This window comes from Thermothelomyces thermophilus, chromosome 3 (genome assembly GCF_000226095.1).
Source record: "Thermothelomyces thermophilus ATCC 42464 chromosome 3, complete sequence".
Lineage (NCBI taxonomy): Eukaryota > Fungi > Ascomycota > Sordariomycetes > Sordariales > Chaetomiaceae > Thermothelomyces > Thermothelomyces thermophilus.
In genome coordinates, this window is record NC_016474.1 from 3,786,882 (window position 1) to 3,797,517 (window position 10,636).

Below are 10,636 nucleotides of genomic sequence, written 5' to 3' on the forward strand. Positions count from 1 at the left end.
GAACGAAAGAAAGTAGGTAGGTGACTTGCCTGTTCCCATGATCCGGGATCCCAATTTGCTCCATTAATGTCTGGCTGCCTTTCATCCATACGCGTACGTGATAGCTCGCTCCCTCGCCGCCTTCTTGAGGGGTAGGTAGCTAAGAACTAGTAGCAGACACCATGTTCAGTATCTCCTCCGAGAATTGATTTCCCTCATGTCGCCAGGCTATATATATGACGGACCAAGCCACTTCCCAAGTACATATATGTGTCAAGCAAAGCCATGACAAGCATCTCTATAGTGCCTCTCTATATATCCATCCGCAATGCAGCTCCCACCACTATCGTACAAGCTTGATGACCGACCCCCTTCTATTCCTTCTCTCTCTCTCTCTCTTTCTCGTTTCAACTCCATCATCATCAATAATCATACATCGCCGCCGTCGTCGCCGCCGCCCATGCGCTCCTCCACCTTCAGCAGCTCCCTAAGGGCGGGCAGGAACTGCTTGGCCTGCTTGAACTCGCCCAGGCGGACGCGCATCATGTCGAAGGCGAAGAGGACCTCGACGTCGCGCTTCTTCTGGCCACCGCTGCTGCCGCCGTTATTACCGCCGTCGCCGCCGTCGGTCGAGTTGCGGAGGAGCGCCTCCTCGTCGACGACGGGCAGCTTGGGGTAGCGCTGCGAGAAGTGGGTGAGCAGGATGCGGCGGGCCTCCATCCGGCGGCCGACCTCGAGGGCCTCGGAGAGGGTCGAGTGCTTCTTGGCGGCGGCGTCGCCCGCCAGCTCGTCCTCGAAGGTGCACTCGTGGACGAGCAGGTGGGCGCCGCGGGCGAGCTCGGCGAAGGGCCGCGACGGCCGGCAGTCGCCCGAGTAGGCCACCTTGAGGCCCGTGTCCGGGAAGGTGAGGACGGCGGCGGTGGCCTCGTAGCAGTGGTCGACGAAGCAGGCCTCGACCCGGGGCAGCCGGGCCGCCCGGGCGTCCTCGTCCGGGACGGCGGGCGGCTCGGCGTGCCGGCCCGGCAGCGGGCGGCCGGCGCAGCGCAGGACGACGGGGACGATGCGGTCGAGGCCGAGATCCTGCACCTCGTGGAACTCGCGGACAAAGTCCTGGTACTTCTGGGTCGCGATGAGGGCGAGCTTGCCGCCTTCCTCCTCCGGGACGACCTCGCGCCAGCGGGCGATGACGCTGACGGTGCCGAGGTGGTGGTCGGCGTGGACGTGGCTGATGTAGATGGCGCGGAGGTCCCGCAGGACCTCGTCGGCGCCCTGGTGGCCCAGGGCGCGCCGGAGCTGGCCGAGCGTGTTCTCGCCGCAGTCGAGGAGGTAGCTGCCCCAGCCGGGCACCCGGATCAGCGTGGCCGACACGTTGCGATACTTGGACGGCATGGCCGACCCGGTGCCGAGCGGGATGATCTCGGTCTGCGGGCTCGGCAGGTCCTGCTGCGACCTGTCGACCTCGGCGCCGAAGGCCGGGTCCGAGATGGCCTTGCGGGCGGCGTCCGCGAGCCCCGGCACCTGCGGCGAATACGACCCCAGCTCCCACAGGGGTTTCTTGGTATCCATCGGCGGCACGACGGCGTCGGTGAGGAACGTCGACTTCGGGGCGAGCTGGAACTTCAGGCCGGGACGGCCGACCTCGGCGACGGCCTGCAGTTCTTCGCCGAGCGTGGCCGTCGGGTTGAAGTCGAAGGCGGGGAGCGGAAACCTGTCCCGGTCGACGCAGTTCATCTTGATGAGCTGTCCCGCGGGGGACTCGAGGGCCGGGACGTTGGGGCACAGCGAGCTGCTGAGCACAATGTGCCTGATTCCGGAGCGTGCCCGGACGAACTGCGCCAGCCGTTGGTCCTTCTCCAGGGTGACACCGGAGGAGAGGATCCAGAACATGGCACTGACGCCTTTCATGATCTCCGGATTCGACCATTCTGGGCGGCTGAGCAGGTCCTCGACGAGGTCCTCGGACGGCAGGTCGACCACGGCAAAACCTTGACCCTCGATGGGCGGCCCCAGGACCATGTCCGGGGTGACGACGACTCCGTCCTTGCCGGTCACGGTCTCGCCCGAGGTGAGCTTCTTGAAGTCCTGCTTGGCGACGCCGAGCTTCGTCGCGGCCTGGACGTTGAACTTGCCCCGTCGGGAGTGGCACTTGACAACGTAGCACATGGACTGCCGGGACGGCTCCGTGGGGGGCAGCTGCTCGATCTGGGCGGCCGGCCAGGGGAGCCGCACGAGAACCTTGGTGTCGGGGGCTTCGGAGGGGGGAGGGCCCTCGTAGGGCTCGATGTGGCCCTGCTCGTTCCTGATGAAGATCTTCGCGGGCAGCTGGACGTCTGCGAGCCTCAGCTCGCGCAGGGTATCGAGCTTCCACTTGGACGCAAACATGTCCTTGACGACGGCCTCCCGGATGTTCTGATCGGCCTCCTCCGTGTTCGTCGGGCCCTCCTCCTGCTCCTGCGGCTCCGAGGACGAGGACTCGCTCAGCTTCCGCTTCTTGGGCGAGCTCGGCCCGGAGCGGGCCCGGACCGCCGGCTTCTTCTTCTTCTCCTCCTCCTCCTCCTCCTCCCGCCCCTCCTTGGACAGCGGGATGGACCAGACCCTGATGTTCTCGTCCTCGTAATCGGGCTCGTCCTTCTTGGCCGTGTCGGCGCGGGGGTCGTGCCGCAGCTCCCTGGGGTGGACGGGGAGGGCCTTTCTGAGGATGAAACGGCGGGCGGTGGCCAGGAGATGGACCAGGTTCTTGCCGCCGTGTATGTTCAGGTGGGCGGAGACCGACTTGTTGTCCTTCTTGCCCTGGCTGCGGAGCTTCTCGTTGAGGGCTTCGACGTCGGCGATGGAGGCGGCCTTGAGGTCGGCGATGGTGAGGATCATGCCGAGCAGGCCGCCGGCGGTCTCCCAGTCGACGCGGCCGGTGAGGAAGATGTCGTGGATCTTGGCGAGCGACACCTTGCGCTGGACCATGTTGCGCTGGGTGCCCTCGGCCATGCGGCCGAAGAGGTAGCGGCGGTTGTCAAAGTGCAGCATGAGACACGCCCCGGGCGTGTCCGCCGTCGGCGTGCTCACGATCTGGACGTAGGACAACATGCCGCTTGGCGGAGGGAGGACCGTGATGGCCGCGTGAGGGCGCTGGGGAGGGGCGACGGCGGGGGCGAGGATGTAGCGCGGCGTGCCCGTGTATCGATTGTGCGGCGCGTTCCTGACGGGACACGGGGTGAGATGGCGGAACGGCGACTTGAAGACCGGACTGGCGCTCGATCGCCGGGGCTGCGGCGTGGCTTTTGCCTCAAGGCGGGCGAAGGAACGGAAGCAACGGGCAGAAGAAGAATGCTCGTCGCCGAATGCGCGCTGGAGTTTGCTGAGTTTGCTGAGTTTGGACGGGACCCGCACGCGCTTTGCTGCTGCATACATTTATACAAGGTTTCCTTTGAAGCCGGCGCCTCCACACGCCGCGCTGTCATCAAACAGTCCGATGACTGGCTTCGCTTTCATAGGTCTCGGTCGTTTTGTGCGCGGGCCGGGGGAGCGGGGGCGGGGGATTGTAAACGGTGACTCAATTAAACTAACCTCGGTCCGCCTCAGAGTAACTGAATCCTCCAAGGTTGTGGTGCACCAAAGTACAGAAAGCATGTATTGTGATTTATCTATTCATGTAGTTATCTCGCGCATTGCTTGAATTCGATGAACATCTGTTAGCGGTCGAAAACGTGCCCGACCTTTTTTTTTTTTTTCTTTTCTGCTGGCTAATTGCGGCCGCGGCCCTCTCTTAGAGTCCTCAATACGGCAGGCGGTGACGTGAAGGGTTAGGGTTCTGAGTGTATATACGCAACTCGTTCCTTGATGGATGCCACGACCAATCTTTGTTCTTGCAAAGTTGGTAAGCAGCAGCAGCAGCGCTTGTGTTCTACGGATATACGCCGTGCTCAACTAAAACGGCGCTGATTCGTGACTCATACAAGCAGGGAATGCCCCTGTGTAGCCTCCCAGCCAAAGTATGCTGAATAGGAGATATCTACTCTCACGTAGTCCACTCCCACACCCTTCCCCGACACAGTACTTGGTCCTATAGCCCCCATATTACCTCCTTTTTCCCTGTCTCCCGTCGGCGCGCAGCTGCTAGCTGCCGTGGTCCATATTCCTCAGCGCCTCCCGCACAAGACCCTCCGCCTCGGCAATCACGTCCTGGCCTCTTCGCCAAGTATACAGCTTCACCCCCTGCGCATCCAGCGTCTGGTGTGCCCTCGCCAACCGCATCAGCCACAAGTCCACCTTCTTGTTGACAGCTGCGGCGGCAGCCGCGCCGTTGGGAGGAGTCGCTGAATCTGCAACGCCGGCAGGATATCCGCCTGGCATTGCAGAGAGAGACTCTGCATCGGATACGTCTGGGATGTGGTCGTCGCCCGTACTGCGTGGCTGCTGCATCGCCGGGGCAGTGCCGCGGCGGCGTCGAGGAGGAGGTGGTGGAGGGGTTGGCTTTGAAGTGTTGGGAGGAGGCGTGCCCGCAGAGGTCCGTGGACGAGCAGGCAAGCTATGACCGCCTCCAGTTTCGGCAGAGGTGGTTCTCTGACTGTTGGTGCTGCTGCTATCCGATGGGGTGCTCCGCAAGGCCGCAGGTTTGACGGGCCGCGGAGGTGGTGGTTTTCGACGGGCAACGTCTGAGCTCGACCCATCAGGTCCCAACGCGTCCCGGTTATGTTCTCTTCCACAGAGCCTCTCGGTCGCTGCAGTGCTAACGATAGGATCCGGCTCGCCAAAGTCGATCAGGTTTCCCATGATAGGTCCCGAATTAGCCGGCGAAGCCGTCACTCGAGGAGGAGGAGGAGGAGGAGGAGGAGGAGGAGGCACTGGTGGTTTCCTTTCAAACTGATCGCCGACCGAGCGGGCGCCCGGCATGGCTTTGGCGTTCCCTTGTATGCTCCGCTGTCCCGGATTCACGCTGAATGAAGAATCAAAGAATCCCGTCTGCGCAGGAGTGGTGACGTCGCGGATGAAGATGGCCAAGATGCGGCCAGGATTGGCCACGGCAAGCTCGGTATAGACCTCAAGATCCGCCTCGCCGCTGTCGCCAACGAGAAGGAACCTTCTTTCTGGAAAGTCCCTAATGATGGCCTCCAGTGTGCCCTTCTTTCTCTCCGCAACGGGCTCGAATATCCCTTGCAGCATGCCGCTATAGTGCTTTAAATGCATGGAGCCCTGAGGCAGTCCGGCCGTGTGAAGGAACGTCGCCAGAACTGGGTACAGCTGCCACGGGCTGTTTGAGCAGTAGTGCAACTTGACGCCCATATCGTGCATCTTGTTGTACCATTTCTCGACCCCATCGACAGTCAAATCCGCCAGGTCGCGCACGAGCGCGTTCCTGAAAATCTCTCGGGCGCCCATCGAGATATTGGACTGTTTGATCGTGTCGTCGACGTCGCTGATCAGACTGATCCCCTTCTGGCCGGTAACCTCGATGGGCCGGATGGCTGAGAGGTTCTCGTTCGCTATGACCCTGACCTCTGTTGGGACAAACTCGAGGGGCACCCGGACGTTGAAGTGCCCGGAATCGTCTGTCGTTACTGTATGCGACCGTGACTGCTCCTCGTTGTAGAAGAACATGGTGATTGGTACTTGGACCAATGGCGTGGTCATGAACGGTCCCAGGCGTGCCATGAGGTTCGCGTTGGCAACCGCGAGCTCTTGCTCCGTCATGTCCAATTGTGGCGCGGTGGGCGTTCTCGCGGGCAAGCTGGGCGACGCCGATGGCGACGCAGCAGAAGCCTGGTTGTTCCCATTGGAACCACCGGGGGGTTCGCTGTACCCTCCCCTGTTCGCAACCTCCTTCTCGTCCTGTCCTCGCTTCTCGATTTCTTGAGCTTCCCGCGCTACCCTCTGCTCCTCGGTCACCTCCTCATCCGATTGAATTGTGGGCGCCGGGATCCCGCTCAGCTTCCTCGCGAGCGCAACCAGCATACGGTTCCGTCGTGTCATCGGCCCCTTGTTGGGCATGTATATCCACCCCCTGACGTCGACGTCGACCACGGCCTTCTCGTCCTCCGCTCTCGACCACTCCAGCTTCCAGTACTCCTCCTCGCTCATCCCGTACTGGCCAGGCCGCGGTCCGTCTCGGCCGCTGCCGAGCCCTGTGACATGCTTCTTGGCGTACGTCGGAAAGAGCACCATTTGCTCATCCCCATTGGTGACAATCGAGACGTTCGGGAACGCGCCGGGAATCGACACCTGCGCCCCCGTCATGTCCACCCCGCGCGCCCGCGTGTTGCTGTACTGCTCCTTGAGCTCGCTCGCGGCCGCCACTCCGGCGCGGTACACGCTCCCGGCGACCGCGGCCAGCCTCTTCCGCCTCGATCCGCGCTCGGGCGCCGGGCTGCCCGAGCCCGAGCCCGTCCCGTACGGCCCGTACCCATACTTGGACCCGCCGTACCCGCCGCCATACTGATTTGGCATCTTCCCTACACGGTGCGGCGCCGCCGTAGCACGGCCCCCTGCCTCCCCGTGTGGCTCTCCTTCTACTGGCGCATACGCACGCGCGTGCTCCGCCGTGCCGCACCCTGAAGCAGCAACAGCAGCAGAAGAAGGAGGAGGAGGAGGAGGAGGAGGAGGAGATGATGAAAAAGCCGGTGACGGCGACGACGACGACGGTGGTGGTGGTGGCGGCGTCGGCGGCAGCGCCCCGCGTAACAAAAGCCTTCGACCCTGCCCCAGCAGCTGCCGCCTCACCAGTTCCACAATCCGGCTGCTGCTGCTGCTGCTGCTGCTGCTGACCCCAGCAGCGCCAGCACCACCAATGCTCTTCCTGTGCCGCCTCTTGCGCTGTCTCTCGACAAGGAACCTGTATATGCGGCTCTGCAGGCGGTACTTGTAACTCGAGAGAGTGTCGAGGTGAAAGCGGAGGAGGCGCTCCCGGTAGCGGGCGCGGAGGGACGGCGGGACGAGGTAGCGGAGCAGTGAGGCTCGAGGGTGTGGGCGAGGTTGCAGCAGAGGGCGCGGGGGGAGTGCGAGGCGTTTGGGTCGAACTGGCGGCGGCAGTTTCGAGGGAGCCAGGGTGCTTTGCTTGGTTGAAGTCCTAATCACGTAGTTCCCGCAAGGAAGCTGTATCGCTGTTTTGTTTGTGCGAGAGTCGTCGTGAGCTGACGAGATATGGTGTTTTGCGATCAGTTACTGACGGGAGGGAACCTTGGCGGATGAGCTAAGTGTGGGTGGTGGGTTCCAGGGCTCCCACTTCGGTACCGAGGTGCCTGGTGCCTGATGCTGGATTACTTTTGGCAGGCTCTAATACCCAGAGAATGGCTTCAAATCCAGACTGCAAGAGGAAACTTCGATGCCGATAACAAGGTTTAGAATGCCATGTTCGGAAAGCTGAGCTGGGTCTAGCCGGCAATTGCCTCTTTTTAAGTTGGCTGCCTTACTATCTGGTCATAACGTACTGTACGGATTACACCCGCTGCAGCATTTAGCGGCGGAAGGAGACCGCAACAGGGGTCTCACAGTACCGAGCATATCCCTCTCCACATCCACTACGGAGTCACTGCCCTTTTCTAACGCTCAGAGGCATGGCTGATTGAAACTCGACCATCGACCAACATCAGCACAAGACAAAATCAACAATGCATTAATCTGGATATCACCGACAGCTATTTTCTCCCCTTCCGCCCAACCGGCCCCTTCTTCGCCTTGGGCTTGCGAATCTTCTTCAGGTTTAATACCGCACCTTTTCCGTCTCTCTCCGCTCGCCCCTTCTTCCACCCGGTCGACTTCTTCTCGGTCCTCTCCGCCTTGGCATCGAGCTTCTTCTTGTCCTTGTTGCTGAGCTTGCCTCCCCCCTTCTTCTTCAACGCCTCCCTGATGCCGTTGAGTTCAGCCCGCCCGAGTTCCTTGGCCTTCTTCTTGGCCTCCTGTGACTCGAACCATGTCCGTTTTGGCCGCGAATGGATCTCCTCCTCGTACTTGATCAGATTCTCGCCCTTCTTGACCTGCATCTCCATCTGTGCGAGCTGCTTCTCCTCCTTCTCCTCGCGAAGAATCTCTTCAATCTCCTCATCCATCTCGTCCACTTGAGCCTGCCACTTGTCCGCTTCTGCTGGGTCGATCACTCGACTAATGATCTTGGCGCCTTGTGCTTTCCCGGCCTTGACTGCCGCCTTCACCACTTTGCGGTCTGGTTCCGCTGCCAGCGTGAGGGCAACACCGCTACGGCCAGCACGAGCCGTACGGCCTACACGATGGACATAGATTTCCAAGGACTGCGGGGCTTCGTAGTTGATGACGGTGTCGATGCCCTTTATGTCCAAACCACGAGACGCCAGGTCGGTGGCGAGGAGGAAATTCACCTTGCCGTCCCTGAAGGCCTCGACGCTGGCAATACGCTAAAGGGAACAACCATTAGTCTCACAATCTGGAAAGCGGTACCTAAAAAAAAAAAAAAAAAAAAAAAAGAAAAAGAGAGAGGGAGAGAGAGAGAGAGAGAGAGAGAGAGAGAGAGAGAGAGAGAGAGAGAGAGAGAGAGAGAGAGAGAGAGAGAGAGAGAGAGAGAGAGAGAGAGAGAGAGAGAAGAGTTCGTACCTGGGCCTGGTTCATGCTTCCGTGCAGCTCCCCGCTCGAGAGCCCCAGAAGTCCAAAGATGATCCGCGTCCGGTGGGCAATCTTCTTCTGTCTGAAGAAGATGATGACCCTTTCGGTGTACAGGGTCTTGCAGATATGTATCAAGTACCCCATGCGCTTCTCCTCCCGCCCGGGCCGCAACCGCACAAACTCTTGTGTGAGGGTGCCGGCCGTCTGCTTCTGCGAGTCCACCATGATCCGAGCAGGCTTGTTGAGGCCGACCCGAATGAGCTTGTCGACTGTCGAGGTCATGGTGGCGGAGAATAGCATCGTCTGGCGCGACTTCGGGAGAGTCGTGAGAATCTCGTTCAGCTCGTCTGCGAAACCGTCCTCGAGCATTCTGTCGGCTTCATCAAGCACCAGAATCTCGACCGTCTCAACAGCAAAGCTGGCTGAGTTTCGCATGTGGTCGATGAAGCGACCCGGAGTGGCTATTACCACGTCTGGTCTCAGACGGAGCTCGCCCTCCTGGACCTTCAGGCTGAGACCACCGACCGCAAGACAGAACTTGATGTCGGTATGGCTTGCTAGTTTGGTCGCCACCGAGTGGCACTGGATCGCGAGCTCGCGGGTGGGCGTCAAGATGACGACCCTCGTCGTCGGCACCTTCTTGGGTCGGTACAGGAGACGTTCCAGGATAGGCACAATAAATGCAGCCGTCTTGCCGGAACCGGTGACAGCACCACCGACGACGTCCTTGCCCATAAGGGCGATCGGTATCGTCTTGGCCTGGATAGGAGTCGGTTTCGTGAAGCCGACAGACGTGAGACCCCTGAGGATGGGTCGCGAGAGCGACATGCTCTGGAAAGAGGACGGTCCGCCCTTCTTGGTGGCCTTTTCTGTCTCCTCTGGCGCGGCGAAGAACTCTTTCCGCTTCGCCTCCTCCTCGGCATCCTCTTCGTCATCATCGTCGTCGTCGTCATCGTCTGACTTCTCGTCATCGGGATGTGGTACGGGCGTAGCAACCGAATCATCATCCGACGCGGCGTCCTCTCCATCCTCGGCCTCTCCGTTCCTGTCCTTCCCCTCCCCTTCTTCTTTTCCTTCTTCCTCTCCCTCGTCGTCCTCACTCTCCTTATCACCCCGCTCTCCCTCCTTCACTTCTTCTTCTTCTTCTTCCTCCTCCACGTCCGAACCAACCCCCATCCCGAACGCATCATCGGCCAACACCTCGTCGTCTAGATCCACCTCCCCCATATCCTCGACCTCGACATCCTCCCCGTCCTCCTGGTCCTCCTTGGAGTCCTCTCCCTTTTCCTTCCCCTTCGTCTTCTTCTTCTTTTCCCTCCTCCTCCGGATGATTTCGTCCAGGTCCACCCCTGCCTTGCCCTCCTGCCCGGCGGCGCCGCCCTCGATCCCCTTCTTGGCTCCTTCGAACCCCCAGCCGTCGAACTCGCCCTCGAACGCGTTCACCCCGTTGCCGTCGCCGAGGGTGAACTCAAAGTCCGAGTTCATCGCCCCGTCGTCGGCATCGTTGGCGCCCCAGAGACCGGTCTCTTCTTCTTCGTCATTGTCTTGTGCGTCTTCTTCGCCATCCTGGGCACCCTTCTCTCCCTTTTTATTCTTCTTTTTCTTCTTCGTCTTGTCCTTCTTGTTCTTGCTGCCAGCGTCGGCCGTGTTGGTGGAGGTCTTGGCCTTTTTGGACGGCCTCATCGCAGCAGCCACTACCTCATCCTCGTCCTCGAGGATCTCGGGCTCGTCATTGTCCGAGATGGTGTGGATAAAGTCGTCGTCGGGAATGGTCTTGCGTTTGTGAGAAGGCGCCATCTTGTCCTTTCTTGTTGGAAAGGAAATTGGCAGTGCAACGGATTGTGCACCGTCAATTCGAGGCCGCTGGTTCCTGCGAATCGCAAGTCGTGATGGCGGGGCCTGCCAGAGGGCATTTACATGGCGAACCACGGCCGAAATTTTTGGGACGGATAGGCGATTGGGACTTTTTCTGCCGGGCGGTGAAGAGGCGGCTTGTGGTGGGTTGCTCGGTGGGTTAGCGGCCGAGCTGCCCACTGTGGGGTCGCTACGGAAAGATATCTCAGGTAACGGGCTACTTGTACGGAGGTTGGCCCAG

General features: G+C 60.7%; 2 protein-coding genes across 2 annotated transcripts; both read right to left on the reverse strand.

Moving 5' to 3' along the window:
• Positions 1-223: 223 nt before the first annotated feature.
• Positions 224-3,655, reverse strand: MYCTH_2305317 (uncharacterized protein). Its single transcript, XM_003663346.1, has one exon. It carries the CDS (start codon positions 3,382-3,384, stop codon positions 409-411), a length of 2,976 nt encoding a protein of 991 aa, XP_003663394.1. The 5' UTR covers positions 3,385-3,655; the 3' UTR covers positions 224-408.
• A 434-nt stretch (positions 3,656-4,089) lies between these two features.
• Positions 4,090-10,338, reverse strand: MYCTH_2118610 (uncharacterized protein; the record flags this gene model as incomplete). The annotated part of the gene is made up of 5 exons (XM_003663347.1): positions 4,090-5,901; positions 6,736-6,870; positions 7,629-8,325; positions 8,681-9,608; positions 9,708-10,338. The coding sequence occupies 5 exons, from the start codon at positions 10,336-10,338 to the stop codon at positions 4,090-4,092; spliced, it is 4,203 nt and encodes a 1,400-aa protein (XP_003663395.1).
• Positions 10,339-10,636: the final 298 nt, after the last annotated feature.